Source organism: Heteronotia binoei, chromosome 21, assembly GCF_032191835.1.
Source record: "Heteronotia binoei isolate CCM8104 ecotype False Entrance Well chromosome 21, APGP_CSIRO_Hbin_v1, whole genome shotgun sequence".
NCBI classification, from domain to species: domain Eukaryota; kingdom Metazoa; phylum Chordata; class Lepidosauria; order Squamata; family Gekkonidae; genus Heteronotia; species Heteronotia binoei.
Window position 1 is genome coordinate 37215392 of NC_083243.1, and position 24654 is coordinate 37240045.

General features: G+C 41.1%; 1 protein-coding gene across 2 annotated transcripts in view; it reads left to right on the plus strand.

Moving 5' to 3' along the window:
* Positions 1-24654, plus strand: part of PRIMA1 (proline rich membrane anchor 1) — an 87227-nt gene that overhangs the window by 19731 nt on the left and 42842 nt on the right. For both annotated transcript variants that reach the window (XM_060261955.1, XM_060261954.1), the window contains exon 3: positions 18063-18213. In XM_060261955.1, the coding sequence (XP_060117938.1) occupies positions 18063-18213 (151 nt within the window). The remainder of the gene's footprint in view (positions 1-18062; positions 18214-24654) is intronic.

A 24654-nucleotide genomic window follows, 5' to 3' on the forward strand; every position in this document is an offset into this window, starting at 1 on the left:
CAGACCTATATTTAGCCAGATCTTTCATTGGAGGGCAAAGCTTTGTTGCCTTGTAATCTGCCAAGCCAAAAGGCAGCTTGTACAGTCACTACTAGAGATGGGGGGGGGGAGCAATTACTTGTTGTATGAGTCATCACATTTTGTGAGAGCAACAGACTTTCCCCGTATTTTGTAATATCAGAGGCTCAGTTTTGTTTAAGAACTTCATTTCATATACAGTCCATTCCCCTGTGAAAACTTTAATGGGAGCTCTTTTATGTATTTTGAGGTAACTTGGAATATTTTCAAGGTTGTGCTGAATTTACACAGGTTGTGCTGAATTCTAATTGTTCTAACTGCCATCAATTCCAGCACCCCTTTCAAGATCAGTTTGGTGCCATTTTCCAGTGTCCTACACTCAGGGCTTTTTTGTAGCAGGAACTCCTTTGCATATTAGGCCACACATCCCTGATGTAGCCAATCCTCCAAGAGCTTAGGCCCTGTAATAAGAGCCCTGAAAACTCTTGAAGGATTGGCTACATAAGAGGGGTGTGGACTAATATGCAAAGGAGATCCTGCTACAAAAAAAGCTCTGCCTACACTTCATTTCTCTGAAATCCCTGCTGGGTCCATCATTCCTCCATTTCTTAGAATATTACATCATGAAAGCCTCCATCATGGTTTTTTTTAGTCCTGCATTTCTAAGAAGTTTATTCTAGTAGATCTTGGCTAGTTCATGTTTTCTGTCCTTCTGCCACTGATGTTCTTAGCTCCTTGGCTTCTCATTCAGTAAAGTAGCCGAGTGATTCACACTGCTCTCCTAAGTAGAATGTCGCCCTTCAAACAGGACCAGATTTACATGTTTTTTGAGGGGGGGGGGGGCAAAATACAGATGGAAACTTGGGGCAAAATTAAAAAATGGCACCCCCTTATGGGCCATTCTGTTTTATGGTCCCATAGAATACAATGGACTCCATACCCAATTTGGCCCCTCTCCCTCTGTCGGCGCCCGGGGCAAGCACCCCCCTCTGCCCCCCCCCGCCTTCAAAGTGCAATGACTTCAGGTGACCTAGAGGGGTGTGACTCTATTTAGAATTGCACTATAGGAGACAAAGAACTCATCTGTATATCTAACAGTGAAATGTGGCCCCCATCTGTGGATATCTAAATCCATAGATTGTTGCCACACTGAAACTATACAGAATTTTCTGTATTTGCGCCCTCACCTCAGGTTTGCAGAAAATCTGATTTTTTTTAAAAAGGGGGGGGGTTAATTCCTCCTAAAATAAAAGAATGTTATGTGTACAAGTGCAGAGAAACACCTACCTACTGGGTAGTTATTGGCACTCAGGAGCCATGCTGGGCCCAATGAGAAAGTGGGGGGGGGGGGGGCGGAGATGGGATCCCCCTTACAGGTCTATACTTGTATATTCCAATAGTAAAGTCAGCTAAATCTGAGGATACATAAATCTGAACTCATGAACAGACAAGACAGATCTTTCTAGATACCTGAACAACAATCCAGATGGAAGGAAAATCCATAACTTTAAAAAATAGAGATAAAAGCCCCTCAAAATGATAAAAGGAGCCCCTGTAGGTTTTAAAAATGGATGCCCCCAGTGGTCATTGCTAGGCAACCACAGCATTCAAGGCTTGGTTCCATTAGTAAAAGGCAGGGGAAAGGGGTAGAGCTTTTTCCATGGCTGTTCTGGCCTTTGAGGGAGGACTTGTTGGGGTAGGCCTGGCAACAGTGACTGAGTGACGATTCCTCCTGACTTGCATGACTCATCTAAGCCTGGCTGCTTGCTACTGTTCAACAGAAACCATCCTCTGGTGTAGTGGCTAGAGTTCAGAGCAGGGGCTGGGAGATCCAGGTTCAAATCACCAGTCTGCTGTGGAAGCTCGCTAGGTGATGTTGGGCCAGTCACATATTTTCAGCCTAACCTACCTCACAGAATGGTTATGAAGACAAAAAGGGGGAGAGGAGATTGATGTAAGCTGCTTTGTTCCCTACTGTAGAGAAAGTCATGGTGTAAATGAAGTAAATAAGTAATAAATATAGCTGAAAATGGAGGACAGATAAAAGGTAGGTTGGTGAATGGCTGAGAAGGAGGCAGGGAAAGGAGAGAGGCTATGGGGGTTGCCAGAGGGAGGAAAAGAAGACATAGGGTGGGAAGTAAGATATAGGGAAAGCATGGTTCCCCCCTCCCCTTGTGACTCTTGGAGGCCTAGCAGCCAGACCTACATGTGGGCCATTGTTATGCTATGGAGAGGCTGATGGGGTGTGTGTGAAAGCTGAAGACAGAGAGTCAGATAAAGATATGGTGGCTGTTGGGTGGGGAGACAGAAGCAGGGAAAGAGGAAAGGTTATAAGGACTTTTAGGGAATGGAAAGCTGAAATACTGAGGGAGGGGGAAATCAGATTCCCCTCCCCCCCCCCCCCGCAAGTCCTTATGAGTTCTGCCTTGCACCATCTAATCCCTAGTTCAGAACACGTCAGTGTTATGAACTAAGGCTTAATTTAAATCTGAAACTCAGAAGGAAAATACATAACATCAAGGACACGTTATACACTCCTGTAACTACAGGCTAGGGAAGAAGAGATCAGAATTTTCAGTGGCAATGATGTTTGGCATAGGGTTGCCAGGTCTCCCTCTGTGGCAACCCTCATAGCCCACTACAACTCTGAGCACCAGCAGCAGGAGAAAAATAAAAAAATCTGCTGGCGTTGTGTATGCTGTGAACCCCAAGAAGGAATTTCAGAAACGTCAAATAGTTCTAGATTTTACCATAGCGTTTTTGGCAATTCCTAGAGTGACATAACACCACTTATAGGTTTGCATGGTCTGGCAACCCTGGTTTGGCATCACCTGTCATTCCACCCTGGGGTTACAATCCTTTGTATACTAACTGGGCATTAGACCCCCACTGATATCAGTGGGGTTTATAAGCATTCATAGCATCAGGCTTCATGTTGCCTAAAATGGTAATTATTTCATTGCATCTCATGTCAAGTGGTTATATTCTTACATTTACTGAAAGGATAGTACCTTATTATTTAGTAGCCAAGGGGCATTGGAAGCATGTAATCCTCCATCCCCCATGATGTATTGGCTGTATTGTTATCACTGCCAACCTAAATCACATCAGAGTGGGATCCAGAACAATATGGATCATTGGTGCTCAAGCACTGCAGCAAGCTGGTATTTTAAACATTGAAATATTGCAGACATTGCCCTTAGAACAACAATATTGGCTAACAATGATTAGAATGATTTGAATGAGTTATTTCTGGCTTCTCCACCTTATGAGCTACTACAAAAAGAAATTTAAGTATGCATGTATGGGAAAGCAGATTTATTGTTAGAATTTGCAACAACAGAGCCAGTTCAGTGATTGAGGACCAGTGTAGACAACACTATAAAATCTTGTGGTTAAGAGACTGGGAGCAGACTGCAAACCCGAATATCCCCTCCCCTTCGTGCCTCCCCCCTCCCTAATGGTTCAGTGTTATATCTGCAGTGATGCACACCACATGTAACACCAGACAAGGTACTCAGTCAAGATGTGTGACCCAGATTGAAAGGGAAAATGTGCAAATCTTGGTTAAGTCTGTTTAGTGCACTACCTGTGACTGTCCAACCTAAACATAGCTCACTGACAATGGACCTATCATGGACCTAATAATTATCCAGATTTTCTGCCTATCTGTGGACTGGTGAGCACCTATCAGGCTGCAATACTTGGCCAGAGGGCTAGCTTCATATAGCATGGCGAGTTGCAAGTTATGTGATCCTATTAACTCTCTTAATGTACATACTTCCAAGCCAACAAGGGAAAGGAGGGCTTTTCAGGGGAAGATTTGGGGCTGCCCAATGGTATATGATTATAATTTGCATGGTTAACCTGTACACAACTACAGTGAACCTGTGCATTGTTTATACACATGTTTTGTAGATTCATATTGTGGGACACTGAAAAGCCCTCACAGAGTGAAGATCCTCAGACCTTGGAAACTTGTCAAGTTTTATGCTAAAGGCATCATGACTTCCAATAAAATTTTATTGGATGTGAAGGTGATCTGGCTGCGACATCTGTCACCCCATTGATCACCAGGGATGATTCGGCTGATCTGGCTGGCTAGGCTGGTGTCCCCTACCTCCCTTACTCCTCCATGTTTGTCCCTCCCGAAGCTGTGTGCTTGGTGGAAGAGACGACCATCCCACATAAAAGGATAAAACTTTACTTGGAGTAAGTGATATTTAAAAAAAAAAAAACCCTAAGGGGAAACCCAAACTCAAAATATTTCATGTAGTTCTGCCTCAGTAAGGTTTGTGTTAAGTACAGTTGCCAGGTACATGCCAAGAACCCCAGGAGGAGACATGCGGGGGAAAGATGTTGCCATGTTGACATCACTTCAAGCCAAAAGCCAAAATGGATGTTAGCAATTTTCTAGAATTCCACCGAGCTCTACAGAAAGAGATGTCATGTTGACGACATCACTTCCAAACTTTAGCTGGAAGTGACATTGATGCATTGACAGCATTTTGCCTCTGCCAGTTATTTTAGCAGTTATTTAAGAGTTGGGAGGTGGTGGCGGGAGATTGCCCACCATTGTTGCCATTCCTTCTGTTAACACTGTCATATTGACTTTTTGGGGAGGGGTGTATTAGACTTTGGTAACTACACATGTCTTGTAGGAATGGGGTTTCCATTTCTTTCACCTTTGAACTATTGGTGAAATTCCTGTGGAGAATAGCATTGCAGTATGCAGAGAGTGTTTTGTGTGGGGGAATAAAGAAACAGGTATGTTTAAATCAAGGTCTGGGGATTACCCTTGCCTGCTTAATTTATACCAACCCCAAGGTGAAGCCTGATATTCTCCAAGAATTACAACTGATATGCAGACTACAGAGAACAGACATCCTGGAGGAAATGATAGCTCTGGTGGGTAGTCTGTATGGCATCACATCCTCACTGAGCTCCCTTTCCTTTCTAGACTCCGCCCTCTGGAGGCACTGCCCCCAAATAACCAGGAATTTCCCTAACAGAATTGCCAACCCTACCTTACTTTTCACATTGTCATAAGGCACTGTTTAAAATATCAGCTAATAAAATACAATTTTGATAGCTTGAATGTTTGCCCTCATTTATGCCAGTTATTGAAACTGTACATTTTTACCTCTGGAACTGCATTTTTTTTTTGTCTGGTTGCACATTGTAAAAGGCCATGAGAGTAGGGTTGCCAGTTCTGTGTTGGGAAATACCTGGAGACTGGGGGTGGATCTGGGAGAGGGCAGAGTTTGGGGAGGGGAGGGGCCTCAGTATGATACATTGCCACCCTTCAAAGCAGCCATTTTCTCCAGGGGAACTGATCTCTGCCAGCTGGAGATCAGTTGTAAAAGCGGGAGATCTCCAGGACCCACCTGGAGGCTGGCAACCCTACATGAGAGGGAGGATTCATATTGAAGAAAGGATGAGGAGGGAGGAGTACAGAAGCCTGTAGCCTACTCTTGATCACTTAGTGATGATTTATTACAGAGGAATATTACTGCCTATGTTGGCTCTTATGGGCATGCCTGGCTATTTTTTCTCTTGCCTTTCCTTCAGGAAGCTCAAAGAAGTGCACACAATCCCCCCCCCCTCCATTTTATCCTTACAACCAACTTGTGTGGCAGCTTAGACAGAAAAAATGTGACTGTTTCAAAACTCAAAGGTCTTTGCAGACACCTTCATAGTGGAGTGGGAATTCGAACCTGGCTCTCCCCAGCTAGAGCTTGAAGTTGAAACTCTTAACCATCACACCACACTGGATTATTTTGATTTTTGAAAGTATCAAGGCTTTGGTGTAGTGGTTAAGTGTGCGGACTCTTATCTGGGAGAACCGGGTTTGATTCCCCACTCCTCCACTTGCACCTGCTAGCATGGCCTTGGGTCAGCCATAGCTCTGGCAGAGGTTGTCCTTGAAAGGGCAGCTGCTGTGAGAGCCCTCTCCAGCCCCACCCACCTCACAGGGTGTCTGTTGTGGGGGAAAAAGGTAAAGGAGATTGTGAGCCGCTCTGAGACTCTTCGGAGTGGAGGGCGGGATATAAATCCAATATCTTCTTCTTCTTCTATGTCTTTAAACGGTCACTTTTTTAAAAACTGCCTTCTTTGTGCTCTTGTGATCTCTTTTTGGGAGATAAATATTTGCATTGGGGAACTGTGACAATCCGCTGAATGGTACATACATCAGGATCTAAATCTAATGAGTCATTAATATATTCCTGGTATTACATCTGCAGCAGCCCCATGGTGCAGAGTGGTAAACTGCAGTACTGCAGTCCAAGCTCTGCTCATGACCTGAGTTCGATCCTGGCGGAAGCTGGGTTCAAGTAGCCAGCACAAGGTTGACTCAGTCTTCCATCCTTCCGAGGTCAGTAAAATGAGTACCCAGCTTGCTGGAGGTAAAGTGTAGATGACTGGAGAAAGCAATGGCAAACCACCCTGTAAAAAGGCCACCGTGAAAATGTCATAATGTGATGTTACCCCATGGGTCAGTAACGACTCGGTGCTCACATAGGGGACTACCTTTACCTTTATTACATTTGCAGTGGGTCCTTGGTGTTCAAGGAGATTTCAAAAGTCCATGCAAGCTTTTTTGATGTTTTCTGCAATTTTAAAAAATTATTACTTAAGCACAAGAGGAATCTAGTTATCCTTTATGTGGATAAATGCAGGGTTCTTCGCCACCACCCCACCACCTGTGTTTGGTCATAGATGTTGACCAGCAATTTAAAATACTGAATGGTTTTGTGTGTCTGTGTGGTATTTAGAAATTCTTTTCAGTTCATCTAGGCACAGCTTTTTTCCATCCTCTTCCCTCTCCCTTGCCCCTTACCCTTAAGTCTTTAAGAGGCAAAGTGCTGTCTTCAAGGCATCAGAGAAAGAAGGCTTTTCATTTCTGCATCTAAGCATGTGATGATGCACATTGTACTTACACATGAAGAGTGGATTTGTTAGCTTTCTTCTTTTTTTCCAGCTTGATAAGATGGGTATACATACTATGGAAGTAATTTTGATGCTGTTAGCAAGAAGGTCAAAGAAACCACACTGCTTACTTTTTAAAGGATTAACATTATATAATAGTCACATGAACTAAAATGACCTTGGAGGTCACTGCTAATATCATTCCTTGGGTGTGGGAAAAAACCCCTACTGAGAACAGCAATTAATTTCATACCTAAATTTAATAATATAATAATGGGCTGTCTTGGGATAAATTTCAACACAAGCATAAATGATTTTAGTTACTGGGTATAATCCAGAATAATTTAAGTGTGCTTGAAGCCTACTGAAATGAAGGAGATTCAAGCATTCCTGTGTACAGTTAAACCATACCAATTTCAATGGGTGTAAGCAGGGATTTTTGTGTAGAAAAAGGACAGCAGGAACACATTTGCTTATTAGGTCACACCCCCTGATGTCACCATTGTCTCACACAGGGCTTTTTTGTAGAAAAATTGGGGACTGGATAAAAATATGGAGCAGTGATCCATCAGTGGCTATTAGCCACAGTGTGTGTGTGTGTATTGGCCACTGTGTGACACAGAGTGTTGGACTTGATGAGCCATTGGCCTGATCCAACATGGCTTCTCTTATGTTATTAAAAAGCCCAACAGGAACTCATTTGCATATTAGGCCACACACCCTGACACCAAGCCAGCCAGAGTGGCATTCCTGTGCGTTCCTGCTCAAAAAAAGCCCTGGGTGTAAGCATGCTTAACATCTTTAAATCACATCTGTTGCCGTATTCTGCTCCATACTGTTACCCAAAAACAGTCTAGTACTTAATTGATTCTTTGATTGGAGAGTTTAGCTAAGCAAAAGGGGATAACCTGAGGTCTTTTCACTTTTGTATACCAGGATTTTCCTTTAGAGAACTTTTAAATAAATCAGACTGCTGTTCAACTAATGGAATTTTAATTGGAAAATACTAAAAGACAAATATACACTCTAAAAGACATGCTGAAAACACTCCTGCAAGGTTGACCTAAGGGGCAAAAATAGTGTGGAAGGGGAGGGAAGAGAGAGAAGTGACCTGTGCTTCAAGGAGTGTATACATGAGTTAGGAGTGTTCAGTATAGCAGAGTAGAGATAGATGGAATAGCAAGCAGGCAAACCAAGCTAAGCCAAATTTGCAAGCCAAAAAAAGTGAGCAAACCAGTCAGCTTTGCCCCCCACAAGCAAGCAGGCAAGCAAAAAGCAAAAGCAAACAACTAAAGATGTGAACTTGTATTTCTAAGGGGGCGGGGGAATGATGTCCAAGAACAAAAATGACTCTTTAGGGGCTCATAGAATTGGTCTCCCTGGTCCAATACTTTTGAAACTTAGAGGGTATTTTGGGAAGAGGTACTGGATGCTATGCTGCAAATTTGGTGCCTCTACCTTGAAAAACAGCTCCCCCCAGAATCCCGGATACCCGCTGATCAATTTTCTATTATACCCTATTGGAATCGGTCTCCATAGGGAATAATGGAGTGCCCAGCAGACATTTCCCTCCCCCCCACTTTCTGATGTCCCTGAAGCAGGGGGGAGGGGCCTCTAAACTGGGGGATCCCCTGTCCCCACCTGGGGATTGGCAACCCTAAGTCACTTTGATGTCTGGCATGATATTAAATACAAAGGGTTTTTGCGTCTGTCTTTAACTGACCACCGAAATGCCCTCTGCAGGATAGAACTGACTGGTAACAGTACAGAAACCATGCAGGAGCGGATGAAGTATAAAAATGTAATAAATAAATAAATATTCCTGGGAACTGCGAGTGCAGCAGAAATGTACATGCCTACTGCTGCTGTCCCTATTGAGATCCCTTTTCTCCCCTTCTATCACATTACGCACAAAGCGCATGCACACACATTATTTCTTTTCATTTTTCTGTTTTAAAAAGGGAGATTTCAAGCTGTCACATTAAATACCCCTGAGCAGGGATTTTTTTGAGCAGGAATGCACAGGAATGCAGTTCCGGCTGGCTTGGCAGCAGAGGGTGTGGCCTAATATGCAAATGATCTTGTGTTGGGCTTTTTCTACAAAAAAGCCCTATGCTAAACAATGGTGGTGTCAGGGGGTATGGCCTAATATGCAAATGAGTTCCTGCTGGGCTTTTTCTACAAAAAAGGCCCTGCCCCTGAGGATCTCTTTTTGAGTTATTTCTACTGTGATGTAACATTGGTTGTTTTCTTAACGGCAAGAGCATAGGGTGGGATTGTGTGTACTCTTCTCTTGTCAGTAGCCTCTCAGATATGAATTTCCCCCTTAAACATGGGTCAGGGCTTTTTTTGTAGCAGGAGCTGCTTTGCATATTAGGCCACACACCCTTGATGTAGCCAATCCTCCAAGAGCTTAAAGGGCTCTTAGTACAGGGCCTATTGTAAGCTCTATAATCAGGCCTCAGATTCAGCAGGAGCTCACAGGAGCACAGCTCCTGAACCTTTCTGACACCCCTGCCTCCTCCTCACTTACCTATCATCCATTGAATAGTAGGTGCGGCTGCAGAACAATCCCTGGATTAGGAGAGCGGGCAGCCAGCCAGCCACCAGGAGCTTTGCCACCCCTCCCCCCCCCACAGCCTTCATTATGAGAAGCCCACACCACCCTTTCTCCATGTGATTTTTGGGCGGTGGTAGCTTGCTGGCCTTTTGACTGTGGGGGGGGGTGTGCCAAGGAGAGCCACAGGTGAGCGAGGCCTGCTTGGGCTGGCTGGATCTTTAGCCAGCCCAAGTAGGCCTCACTCGCCCAGGGCTCTCCTTTCTTGCATCAGATTGCTTTTGGCTGGCGGGAGGAGTAGCATATGATAATGAATTATGCTAATGAGCTCCACCACCTATTTTTCTACAAAATGACCATTGATTGTAATTACCATGAGATTTGAAACCAAATCGAAACTCTAGTTAAGAGAGGGAAAACCTTACTGCTCCTTTGAGAATATTAGTAGAAGTCATGGTAGTATAGCTAAGGAAATCAAGCTTGTGCTGAACCTTTCCGAAGGTTCAATTCAACATGTCTTTTCCAATGAAAAAATATATAAAAAGCTGTCTTATACAAAGACTATTGGACCACCTACCTCAGTATTGCCTACTCTGACAGGCGGCAGCTCTCCATAGCCTGAAACTGTAAATGGTCTTTCTTAACATTTGCTGCCTGAGACTGTTTAGCTAGAGATGCCAAAAATTGCCTGTGGCTCCTTTGGCATGGAAAATGTGTTCTACCCCATTACTACAGTCCTTCCTTTCATCAGAAGAAAACAAAGATTCAGTTTCCATTAAGGGAAGATGTTCATGTTTCTCCAGAGTGTGATGGAAATATTATTATTATTGTTGCAGTCAGATAGTTGACTGGTAGATAATGTTCTACAGTTGGAGATCTATCTGCACAGAATTCTTGCTGTTCCAAGAAACACTGTCTTCTGGAGCTCAGCTGGTTTATTTGTTCAGTGCCCAGAACATCCTGGTATTTCTTGAGACTTCTAAGCACTGCTCCAAGGGCTCCAGTGACCACTGGCACGATGGTAACCTACTTCTCCCAGGGGCGCTTTAGCTCTATTTGTAGGTCTTGTAATCAGTTCTTTCCTTTTTATGCTGCTGTCTGTTGGGACTGCAGCATTAATCATCCAAACCCTATTTCTATTTTTTTCTGCAACTGCAGTATCAGAGGTGTTATGCTCCAGGTGTTTATGTGTTTGCAATCAGAAAACCCAAAGAATCTTTGTTTAATCATTCTCCATGATCTTGTCTGGTTTGTGCACCCATGAATTTCTGGCTGATGGTAAGCCGTACTTCTTGTAAAGATTTCAGCGCAACATAGCTGCAGCTCTATTGTGACATTCTTTATAGTCAGTTTTAGCAGTATTTTACTGCAGGCCCTGACCTTTAATCCTTTGTCTTGCAAAGTCAACATTAGCTGTTATCACTGGTCTTCTGAATCTTGACTTGCATACTGTTTGTTTCAAGTGCCTGCGGTTGTGCAGCTTGAATGAGTCCTTCTGTCTCAAGCTCCCGTTTTGGAGCTACTTCCAGATATTTTCACTATCAATTTTATTTTGTGTGTCTTTCAAATATTGCTCATGCGAGTGGTTTTCTTTCCAGTTGTCAAAGACTGATATAAATCTTTTTGTAATCTTTCGTTTCTGTAACTTTAAATATGTCTGCATTATACACCTCAAACCTCTCTTTGTTTTCTTGGTTTAGTTATTCAGTGCTCTTTTTTCTTCTTCAACTGCTTCTCTTCCATCTTATTCTTGGTAAGTGAAGACAATCAGCATTACTTCTAGGATGTAGTGAATGATGCATTGCCATTTTATCTTGCAAATTTTGCAATCTATTGCTTCTAATTCTACTTGTTTCAAATCAATAATTCCAACTGTGTATTTTAGAACTAGGACTATCCACATTAATTGCCTTTACCATGTTGCCTCCATTTAATTTTATTAGCAATCTCTTTTTAAGTCTTCGTTAATATTTTTTTTCTTAACAAGGGTGTGTTTAATGTTGTAGTTTTCTTCAAAGGTCAGTGTTTTGATGTTGTTGTTTGTCGTTTTGATTTCTTCTTCAGTAATCTTTCCTCTGTTCAGTGGTGATGCTGCACTTGGTCAAGGTCAAATTCCATTGCTGCAGCTGCTGAATATTCGTATTGTATTTAGCAGGGCTTTTTTGTAGAAAAAGTCCAGCAGGAACTCATTAGCATATTAGACCACACCCTCTAATATTTGCATATTAGCTCGTTAGTATATTAGGCCACACCAGCCACCCCTCCCTCTCTCCATGCAGAAGCTGCAGCTGCTCCCACCAGACCTTTAAAGGTACCCATATACCTAGCAGCAGTGCTTCAGAAGACAGGTGAGGGAGGGAGGGAGAGTTGGAAACAAATATACAGTATGTCACAGAAATGAATACACCCTCTCACATTTTGTAAATATTTAAGTATATCTTTTAATGTGACAACACTGAAGGAAATAACACTTGGCTACAATGTAAAGTAGTGAGTCTACAGCTTGTATAACAGTGTAAATGTGCTGTCCCCTCAAAATTACACAACACGCAGCCATTAAAGTCTAAACTGCTGGCAACAAAAGTGAGTACACCCCTAAGTGAAAATGTCCAAATGGGACCCAAGTAGCCATTTTCCCTCCCTGGTGTCATGTGACTCGTTATTGGTACAAGGTGTGAAAGGGGAGCAGGTTATCACTCTCACTCCCTCATACTGGTCACTGGAAGTTCCACATGGCACCTAATGGCAATGAACTCTCTGAGGATCTGAAAGAACAAATCGTTGCTCTACATAAAGATGGCCTAGGCTATAAGAAGATTGCCAAGACTCTGAAACTGAGCTGCAGCACGGTGGCCAAGACCATACAGCGGTTTAACAGGATACAGTGGTGTACAAAGCAGACATACAGCGGTTTAATTGAGCTCCCTCCTCACACTGCTGCTGTACCAAGGTGAGGAAGGAAGGAAGGAAGGAAGGAAGGAAGGAAGGAAGGAAGGAAGGAAGGAAGGAAGGAAGGAAGGAAGGAAGGAAGGGAAAAGAAAGAAAGAAATGGAAAGAAAGGGGATGGGAGAAACCTTTAAAACTGCTGACTCTCAAGAAGCCCGCCACACAGCACAGCTTGGTTCCCTGAGACCCACCGGCCAACAGGACGTCCGGAGGCCTCTATGCAAGTGAAGCTGGACCACCTGAGCCCTACCAGCCAGCGGGACATTGGGAGGCCTCCCTGCAAGCACAGCTGGGCCCCCTGAGCCCTGCCAGCCAGCGAGACATTGGAAGGCTGCCGGACAAACAAGGCTCAGCCCCCTGAGCCCTGGCAGCCAGCCAGGAAGCTGCCTGGTTTGAGCCAGAACACTGACTAAGGCAGCCGGACCTGATTGCTGTGTGTTCCAGCTCAAAAAAAGCCCTGGTATTTAGTGAAAAACCAATCTCTGATTATGACTGCATCCACATACAGTAAGTATGAAATCTTTGGACCTGTCTTTGAAAGTGGGAATCCTAGGTCTGTGCTTTTGAGAATGATGGTGAGTGTGAGTGGTAGGACCTTTTTTTTAGCAGGAATGCACAGGAACGCGGTTCCAATTGGCTTGGTGTCAGGGGGTGTGACCTAATATGCAAATGAGTTCCTGCTGGGCTTTTCCTTTTTTTAAAAAAGCCCTGGTAAGTGGTATTTGGGCAATGACAAATTCTGATGTCTCCTAGGATTGCAGTGTCAATGATAAAATCCCTATTTCTCATTTTTTTTTCTACAACTCTGATATCAGGGGTGTTATTAGGGCTGTCAACTCTGGAGATTTGGGGATGGAGCTTGGGGGAGGGGACTGGCTTCAGCAAAGTATGATGCCATAGAGCCCACCCTCCAAAGCAGCTGTTTTCTGCAGGGGAACTGATCTCTGTCACCCGGATATCAGTAGTAATTCCAGGATATCTCAAAGCCTCACTTGGAGATTGGCAACCCGAGATGTTATTTCCAGGTGTTTATCTGTTTGCAGTTAGAAGTCCCAAAGAATCTTCTTTTTCTTCTTAATATCTAACTAGGGTTGCTAATTCTGGGTCAGGAAATTCTTGAAGATTTGGGAGTGGAATCTGAGGAGGGGAGGGAGCTCAATAAAGATGTGATGCCAAAAGCCTACACTCTGAAGTTGCCATTTTCCTCTAGAACTGATCTCTGTTGTCTGGAGATCTGTTGTAATTCCTGGGGAACTCCAGACCCCACCTGGAGATTGACAACCCTACATCTGAATAAGCCCGTCGCTCTGCTCACATGTTACCACGTACACCCTGCCTATATGTGCATATCCTGTTTACAAGAGGCAGCCTATGTGCCTTTTTTTAACAAGTTAAACTAGGGAGCAATACCTAGAGCAGGGGTGGGGAACCTTTTTTCTGCCAAGGGCCATATGGATATTTATAACATCATTCGCGGGCCATAAAAAATTATCAACTTAAAAAACAGTGTTCCCAGATAAAAAAACAGGGAGAATGATTCAGGCCAGCAAAATTAATGCAAATTTTTTTTGGTCATATGAGGAGAGCCTAATCTGTTTTTCTATTTGGTCATATGAGGAGAGCCTAATCTGGTGTGCGCGCACACACACACACGGCCCGCCACCCTAGGCAAATCCATAGGTCCAGGGCTTTTTTGTAGAAAAAGCCCAGCAGAAACTCAGTAGCATATTAGATCACATATCCTAATATTAACATATTAGGTCACACACTCATTAGCATATTAGGCCACACCATCTGGGATAATCAAGTGCAAACTGAACTGTGACAGTAACTTTTCCAGGCCCCGCAGCAATTTTGGCCAGCCAGCAGGGCCCCAGGGAGGCTGCCGCACAATACATCTGGGCCCTGTGATCGCTGCCTTACCATGGGGCGGCAGCTGCACAATGCGGCTGGGCCCCACAATCCTTGCTGGCCAGCCAGGCCCCAGAGAGGTTGCCACATAGCAATCTATGTATCTGTCCAGCAATCCCCAAGGGCCACACCAAGTGACCTCGAGGGCCATATATGGCCCTCGGGATGGGGGTTCCCCACCCCTGACCTAGATAAATGTGGGATTTATCCAGCTCTGGATTGAGAAATACCTGAAGATTTTGGGGTTGGACCCTGAGGAGGACGGGATTGGGTGAAGAGAGGGACTTCAATGGTGTATAATGCTATAGAGCCCACCTTCCAAAGTGGTCATTTTCCCCAGGAAAACTGATCTCTGTTGCTTCTTAATACCTGTTAATATGGTAACATGTGGTAACATGGGGATGCTCACACAATAAAGACTTACCTGTTGGATGAGTGTGGCTTATCCAGTGTCCACAGAGATGTATATATCTGTTATGAGACAGAAGTGGAATTTTCATTGTAGATGAAAATAACCTTGGTGGAATTTTTGATACATTTGGATAACTTTTCTACAGTTGTGTGATTGAGACTATTTTTGCATGGAGTCCACTGGCTTTTTTGTTTTTACCACCTGGAGGCTGGCAACCATACTGGCAGGAAAAGCTTATAGAAATAAATTTAAGTTCAGCTATGTATTCAGATAGAATCTAGCTGATGACTTGGGTACTTTCTTTCTGTTTGGTAGCTGATACATTGGGCTTCCTTGGGTTCAGCCATGGCATGTGTAGTTAAAAGAGATTCTATTTTCCCTTTCCTTAGTTTTTGAATGTTTATTATAGGTTCTGTATGGTTCTGAATAAACATTTTACTTTACATGGAGACCCGGGCCTTTGGGGCAGGCTACTGAGTAGATAAATATTCTAGGTCCTCTAAAGACCAGAAAGAACTCTTGGGGGTGGGGAGACAATCTAGGCTTTCTAGTCCCCTGATCGGGGTTGCAGATTCCCTGACCTCAGCTCCAAGCAACAATTTTTTTGGGGGGTGGGGAAGGCACTGTTAAATTGCTACCACTGAAAATCCAAAAGTGATAAAGAATAGCTCTCGGAATCACTGGGAACTCTATGATTTTACCATATTGTTTTCTGCAATTCAGATCTACTCTATATCACTTTCAGGTTTTCACTGTAAGTGACTTAATGGGGTACATGATGTTGCAGCCTCCCATGTTTCTACCCCCAAACCTCCTGCATGGCCTGACAACCCTAGGAAGGTCTTGAGTGTGCTCAGTGATCCTTGGTGATCCCAGAATTGGGTAGAAGTTTAGAAGGACCTTCAAGTATATTATACATAATATTGTATAAGTTATCTAGGGAATTCAGGAAAGTAAAAAAATGTTACTCCTCTGACCTCCTCCTGCATTCATAGTCATTACTATAAAACTTTGTGTGCTAAATAAGATATCTATTGTCCGTAGTGAAGGCCTCAACACTCAGAATTTTTGTCCAGCCAAAGATCTGGTTTTGAAGAGTCAAAGAGGAATATGCCCCTTCTCTATTAAACCTCCTGTTCGTTCACAGCTAAGAAAAACAGTGGTTTTAAATATTTGTAGAATAGGGTTGCCAATCCCCAGATGCTAACACTGAAAATCCAGAAGTGATAGAGAGTAGCTTTAGGTAGTGGAACTCCTGGTTTGGAGGCCCTCCCCCTGCTTCAGGGTTGTCAGAAAGCAAGGGCGGGGATAAATGTCCACTGGGCACTCCATAGACTGGTCCCCATAGGATATAATAGAGAATTGATCTGTGGGTATCTGGGGCTCTGAGGGGGCTGTTTTGAGAGATAGGGGCACCAAATTTTCAGCACAGCGTCCAATGCCTCTCCTTTAAAAAAAACCCAAGTTTAAAAAAGATTGGACCAGGGGATCCAATTCTATGAGCCCCCCAAAAGGTGCCCCCATCCTGCATTATTTCCAACGACGGGAAGGCATTTAAAAGAAGTGCAGTCCCTTTAAATGTGGTGGCCAGAACTTCCTTCAGAGTTTATTTCCACTCATCAGAACCTGTCTCCTGGCTCCACCTTGAAAGTTCCCAGATATTTCCTGAGTCTGGCCTGGCAGCCCTATTATAGAAATACACTTATTTGTGAAGGTGAAAAGACATAATTTGTATGCAGATGAATCAACAAAACCATCTCAAGTTCTGCCATTGTCAATAAGAATTTCAGTGTATTTAATGGGGCTTTGAAGAAAGTACACTGAACCGTTCATCCAAATGATTTTACTACTTGCAAGTTCTTTATCACTAGTAGTTCTGGGTTTCCAACAGCACTTAAGCTGTTACTTCATTTTATCCACAGGTCTGTCACTTAAGTGAGGGAACTGCAGTCGATTAATCATATGCATTGCAGTTCATCAGTTAACTTATTAAATATATATACATTTGCAAAATGCATATAGAATTTGAAGGACAAAAGTATTTTGTTTGTTTGTTTTATTTTTAGATTATGTATGCATGTGTCTTTGAAGAGGCATTCCATCCTGGGTGAGAAAAGAAGAATGCCTCTTCTAAGAAGGTACCTGCAACTTGCAGTTTTTCTAGATAGCTGTATTAGAAGTAACCCACAGTATTTTTAAAGCCCTGCTCAGTTCATTAAAGCTGCATATTTACTCAATCAATATTTTAAATCAATTAATCTAACCAGTTAAGTGAACAGACCTTGTAGACTGTTTTGTTTATGCACCATGGTCTGTCCAGAGTTTCATAAACAGAAAAGACAGATCTTATGTAATGGGAATTTGACAAGAGAAGGACAAGGGGAGGACAAGAGAAGGAACGATTAGGATAGCAAGGGGTGAATCTGAGCAAATATGGTTTTGTATACTTCAGCTTGCTTATATGTGGGGACAGGACTTTTATTCTGGTAAAAGAGATGCTGGAACTCTCAAGAGGGAAATGGAGGAGAAACAGAGGTGCCCGTCATGAACTTGTAAACTTTTTTTTAGAATTTTGTTTCCACATAAAGGTTCCGGAACGCCTTTCTGCTTCATTCCCCCAGAGAAAAAGCCCTCTGTAAGGATAAGGGTTATAGTGATGGACTAAAAGCTTTCATTTAAAGAAAGGACTGGATTCTGGAAGGCTGAGTGAGGTGGCATCACATACAGATTCAGGAAGTACGTAGATTCCCTGAATGGAAATCCATAAAGGGAATGAGCAGTGCTTTTTTTGTAGCAGGAACTCCTTTGCATATTAGGCCACACTTCCCTGATATAGCCAGTCCTACAAGAGCTTACAGGGCCTACTGTAAGCTCTTGGAGTATTGGCTACATCAGGGGGTGTGGACTAATATGCAAATGAGTTCCTGTTACAAATAAAGCTTTGGGAATGAGCAAAGAAATTAAAGAGAGCAGAAGATTTGAGAGGGAGAGTGGAAGCTGGAAGAGCAAAGGCAAGGGCTTCCTGGGAAATAAGGGGGAAAGAGACAGTTGGGTAACTGCAGAAAAATTCATAGATAAGGGTGAGAAGTTTGTGCTTGACATGGAAGACGGTGGAATGCCAGTGTAGGTATTTGGGGAGGGATATCTCTTGGTCAGTCCACAAAGACTGAATCAAAAGAGGGATGACTTACCTTTGCTATCAGATACTGATGGTATTTTTAAATTGTTTTTAAATATTGGATGTGCATTCACTAAATAATTTCACTGTGTCTTTTTTTCCCTTTGCAGATTACTCAGGGTGAACCTCAGAAATCATGTTTCAAGCCTGTAGCAGAGAAAGTTACAGACAGTTGCCAACAGATCTGCCAATGTAGACCACCTCCATTACCACCCCCACCACCTCCTCCGCCGCCGCCAAGGTTGCTTGGAGGCCCACCACGTAAGTAGGAGATGCTAGTATATATATATATATATATTTTTTTTTTTTAAAGGGAAAATAGAAGATGGAAAGCTGTTTTAGCATAACTTGCATTTTCCATTGAACACTGGGATCAAAACACTAAAGACAGAAAGTGTTTTTTACTCAGTGGATCTCTGCTGAGGAGCAAGGCAAATTCTCTCTGCATTCAAAACCATATGTTTCCTTTTTGAAAGCAACTTATTAACACTGGTGCCCCAGAGAAGATCATTTCCTATGTTGCCTTATGATTTACTTAAATATTTTATGATCCAGTATTTAGATGGATTTATACTGTTCTCCAACAAGCTCACCCCTAGACTAGAAAAAAAGAAAACTGTGATGATTGGGCTTTTCCTGGTGAAGTATAAACAGCAATATTGGTTTACATCAGCACCCATTGTATAAAGAGTGTGGTTTTCATATGCTCTGATCTGGATGGCCTAGACTAGCCAGATCTCTTCAGCTATTGGAAGCTGAGCAGGATCGACCAGGTTTACACTGAAAGTAGGGTTGCCAGGTCCTTCCAGACAGCCAGTGAGGGATAGGGTTGCCAATCCCCAGGTGGGGGCAGGGGACCCCCCGGTTTGGAGACCCTCCCCCTGCTTCAGGGTTGTCAGAAAGCGGGGGGGGGGGGGAGGGGAGGGAAATGTCTGCTGGGAACTCTATTATTCCCTATGGAGATTTATTCCCATAGAAAATCATGGAGAATTGATCTGCGGTTATCTGGGGCTCTGGGGGGGGTGTTTTTTTTAATAGAGGCACCAAATTTTCAGTATAGCATCTAGCTCCTCTCCCCAAAATACCCCTCGAGTTTCAAAATGGTTGGACCAGGGGGTCCAATTCTATGAGCCCCAAAAGAAGGTGCCCCTATCCTTCATTATTTCCTATGGAAGGAAGGAATTGAAAAGGTGTGCCGTCCCTTTAAATGTGATGGCCAGAACTCCCTTTGGAGTTCAATTATGCTTGTCACAGCGTTGATCTTGGCTCCACCCCTAATGTCTCCTGGCTCCACCCCCAAAGTCTCCTGGCTCCACCCCCAAAGTCCCCAGATATTTCTTGAATTGGACTGAGGGAAGGGAAGTTAACTTTGCAAGCTGGGAGTTTCTTTGCAAGTTTCAGCAATGTACCCACATGACTTCCAGTGTGACTCAGAAGGTGACGTAGGCATGTTGGGGGCAGTGCTGTGGTTTTGGGGCAAAAACTCTACAGTAGAAATAGCTTCTACCGAAGAGTTTTTGCCCCAAACCCAGAGCATCGCTCTAACATCCCTGACATTTGTATGGTCACTTCCAGGTCACATTGAAGTCACATAGGCACATCACTGAAATGTTGGGTGTTTCTCATTTTTGGGATAATCCCCCTGCTGGCCAGCTGATCCATGTCAGAGAGGTGAGGCCTAGCAGCGGGGCACCCCTACTTCCACTAGGAAGGGGTCTGGCATCCATGACTGAAAGCGATGTTGTAACATAGGCATGACACCATTTGTTGTGACTCCATTCCCCTGGTTTCTTAGGGGTTACCAGTGCTGGACTGTCAACACTATCTCACACTCTCTGTTTTAAAACAGTTTTATTTAGAAACATATGGTAACAATATCTATTTCTTGCATCATTAATAATTCCTTTTTATCTATCCTATATATTACTTTCTAACCACCCCTCCCCCCATTACTTGACCCCAGCTGGTGTAATTTACTTAAAATACTAATATATAAAGGTACCCTTAACTAATAAAAACAAAAATTAATATCTTCTTCCTTCTAATACTTAATTATTATCAAAAATTGTCCAATGTCCTTTTATTTTCCACTCTTTTTCTACATATCTTCTGAACTTTTTCCACTCCATCTTAAAAACTTCTAAATCATAGTCTCTTAAAATTCTTGTTAATTTGTCCATTTCACTCCATGTCATAACTTTTACAATCCAATCCCATTTCTCTGGTATTTTTTCTTGCTTCCACAACTGCGCATATAATGTCCTAGGAGCTGAAAGCAAGTACCAAATTATAGTTCAATCTTTTGGAAATTTTTCCATTTGTTATCCCAACAGAAAAGTCTCTGCAACTTTCTTAAATTCATATCCCAAGATCCTAGAAATTTCTTGTTGAATCATCTGCCAATACTTTTTTGCTCTTTCACAAGTCCACCACATATGGTAGAAAGAACCTTCATGTTTTTTACATTTCCAGCAGCTGTCTGGCATCTTATTATTCATCTTTGCCAATTTCTTAGGAGTCATATACCATCTATACATCATTTTAAAACAGTTCTCTTTAATACTGTGACATGTCAAAAGCTTAATAGAATTCTTCCACAAATATTCCCAAGTTTCCATCTGTATTTCTTTATTTACATTAATTGCCCACTTAATCATTTGAGATTTCACTACTTCATCTTCTGTAGACCATTTTAAAAGTAATTTATATAGGTTTGAAATTAATTTTTCATTATCTCCAAGCAGAACTTTTTCCATTTCTGTTTGCTCTTTTCTTATTCCTTCAGTTTTAATATCCTTTTCCACCAAGCTCTTTATTTGTTGCACTTGGAACCAATCATATTTATTTTTCAACTCTTCAGCAGTTTTCAATTCTATTTTGCCACTTTGTATTTTTAATAGTTGATTGTATGACAACCACTTTTCTTCACCCGTCTCAGCTGTTATTTTTATTACTTCTGCTGGCACTATCCATAATGGCTTTCTCTCATCATATTTCTTATATTTCATCCACATATTTAACAAATTGTTTCTAGTATAATGGTGAGAAAAAAAAAATCCATCTTTTTTCCCATAATACATATAAGTGTGCCAGCCAAATTTATTTCCATGACCTTCCAACGCTAAGAGTTTTTTGTTTACCCATTCTTTTATCCACACTAAACAAACTGCTTCATGATATAATTTTAAATCTGGTAAATGGAATCCTCCTCTCTCTTTTGCGTCTGTTAAAATTTTCATTTTGATCCTTGGTTTCTTCCCAGCCCACACAAACTCTGAAATTTTCCTTTGCCATTTATTAAATTGTTTACTGTCTTTTACAATCGGAATAGTTTGAAACAAATACATTATTCTTGGCAGAATATTCATTTTAATTGCAGCTATTCTGCCGAGCAATGACAAGTTAAGTTCATTCCATTTTATCATATCTTCATCTATTTTACGCCATAGCTTCTCATAATTGTTTTTAAACAAATCAATATTCTTCATTGTTATCTCCACACCCAAATATTTTACCTTAGAGGTAACTTCACAACCCGTTAGCTTCTGCAGTTCTTTTTGTTTATTTACTTGAATATATTTACATAGAAGTTTTGATTTTTCTTTATTAATATAAAGTTCTCCGTATTTTAACTAACAACAAAGGTGTTACTTGTATGGGATTTTAATTTATAAACATTATATCATCTGCAAATGCTCTATATTTATAAGTAAATCCTTTTACTTTTAATCCTTCTATTTCTTTGTCTTCTTGGATTTGCATCAGTAAAATTTCAAGAGTCATTATAAACAACAGTGGCAAAAGCAGACAGCCTTGTCTTGTGCCTTTGCTAATTATCATATCTTCTGTAAGATCTGCATTTATACATAGCCTTGCATGTTGTTCAGTATATATTGCTTTTATCATCCTTATAAAGTTTTCTCCCAACTCCATTTTCTCCATTACTGCAAACATAAAGTCCCAGTTTAAATTATCAAATGCTTTCTCTGCATCTGCAAAGAATAATGCAGCTTCCTTTTCTGGATGTCTTTCATAATATTCTACAATATTTACAATTACAATTTACAGTTCTAATATTGTCTCTTATTTGCCTTTTGGGGAGAAACCCCGCTTGATCCTCCTTTATAAAATTTATCAGATGTTGTTTAAGCCGTACTGCCAATATTCTTGTATATATTTTATAATCAATATTTAGTAATGAAATTGGTCTATAATTTTTTACATTCGTGACATCTCTGTCTTCTTTTGGAATCAACGAGATAACAGCTTCTTTCCATGTATTTGGTATTTTCCATTTTATTCTTATCATGTTCATCAGTTTCTGAAGCTTCAGTATTAATTCCTCTTTAAAGGTTTTAAAAAATTTAGCTGTATATCCATCTGGCCCAGGTGCTTTTCCATTTTTCATTGCATTAATCGCTGCTTCAATTTCTGTTTTTCAATTGGATCATTCAAAACTTTTTTCATATTTTCTGTTAAGGGTGCTATTTTAATATTTTGTAAATACGCTTCCATCTTTTCTTTCTTTATTTTAACTCCCTTAAATAATTTGGCATAGTACTTAAAGAATTCTCTTTTTATTCCTTCCTGGTCTACCAACTCTCTTCCATCAACCACAATTTTATTAATAATTTTACTTTCTCTCTTTTTTCAGTTGCCATGCCAAATACTTTCCAGGTTTATTTGCTCTCTCGAAAGATTTCTGCTGTAATCTTTTCAAATTCCATTCCAATTCTTTATTTAACAAATGTCTCATTTGTGTTTGTAATATTGTAATCTCCCTCATAATTTTCTTTTTCCCTGGCCTTTTTCTCAATTCACCTTCTTTTTTCTTTATTTTATTTTGAATATCCAGCATCTGTTTTTCTTTTGCTCTCTTGTCTTTATTGTTCAGTGTAATCAATATTCCTCTCATTACTGCTTTATAAGCATCCCAAACCATCTGAAATTCTATATCCTCTATCGTTTATTTGGAAGAAAGCTTTAGTTTCATTTCCTAGAGATGTCACTATTTCTTTATTCTGTAGCAAATCTTCATTTAATCTCCATCTTCTCAATTTTTTAGACAATTTTGTAATCCACATTATTGGGTTATGATCAGCTCCTATTTTAGGTAGGATCTCTATTTTCTTTGTTATAAGGCCTAAATCCTTAGTGCCCCACAACATGTCAATTCTAGAAAAAGTATTATGTCTTGCTGAAAAAAGGTATAGTTCCATACTTCAGGGTTAAATTTTCTCCATATATCTTCAAAGTTTTCTTGCTTAATCAGTTCAAAAAAAGATGTTGGCAATTTTCCTTCCTTTTTATTTTTTTCCCCCAGACCTATCCAGTGTATTCTTAATTGTTCATTAAAATCCTCCATTATCAAAACTTGATCATATATCACTTCATCAAATTGTTGTATAATGTCTTTGAAAAAAGCATCCTTTGCTCCATACAATCCCATTAACAACTTTTTTTTTGCATTTAATATTATTTTTACCACTACAAATCTTCCATCTTTATCTTTAAATAGTAATTTTGGATCTAATTCTTAATATAAAAAATCACTCCCCTTTTCTTCTGTTCAGCCAGTGAATGAAATTCTAGTCCCAATTGCTTATTCTATAAAAATTTGTAATCCTTTTGTTTAATATGTACTTCTTGTAGACAAACTATATTACAATTTTGCTTTTTAATCCAATTAAATGTTGCCTTTTTTTGTGTGGTGAATTTAGCCTATTAACATTCCAAGATAATAATTTGTAATCCATCATGGTGCAAATTCTTTGTGTTCTTTACAAAATCTACGCAGTTCCTGTGTATTTGTAATTGTAATCCTTCTTCCTTGAAGTTCAAAGCTCAAACCTTCAGGTATTATCCATCTATACCTCATTTCATTGTCCCGTAATTTTTCTGTCAATTTCTTATATGCTCTTCTGTCATTTATCACTTGTGTTGGCAACTCCTTCATAATTCTTACTCTGCTGCCTCCCACTATCAGTGTTTTTTCAAAATTTTTATTCATAATCTTTCCCACCATTTATTTTGTCATATATCTTATAACCACATCCCTTGGTGAATTCACTCTATACATATAGTCATACATGTTTCTAGTCCCTTCAGGATCTTCCTCCAAAAATTCTGCAAGTATTTTTATTATATATTCTTTCAGGTCAGTTTCTTCCTCCTCAGGTACTCCTCTCAGACATATCTGGGTCTCCATCAATTTGCAGTCATGAATTGCCACTTTTTCTTGTATTTTTAGCAAGGTGGTATTTTCACTCTCCCTTCCACCTCTTGCACTTTCTTTGATGTTACAACAGTCTCATTTCTGAGATCCTCTATATCTTTTTTTAGCTCTTCAATATCTTTTCTAATTTCCTTTTTGGAATCATCTCCTTCATCCCTTTCATCATCCTGGCTTCCATTGCATCCAATTGCTCCTGCATTTTCTCCAATGAAGCAGCCCTTGCACGGGTTTGTTTGTGTTCTGACATGTATAAACACTGAAAAACTTAACCTCACTGAATTAAATTTCAACTATCAGGTTTAAAAGAATGAAGCTTGCTTTCTTCAATAAGCCTAATTTCGTCGTCCTCAGAGCCTCCTGGGCTCAGATATTAATTTTTAAAGTTATTTTCTCCAAAATGGCGACTTTCTGTCTCGCTTAAAAAAAAAAAATTCCTTTTTCCTCTAGAGGTTTCTAAAATAGTTGTT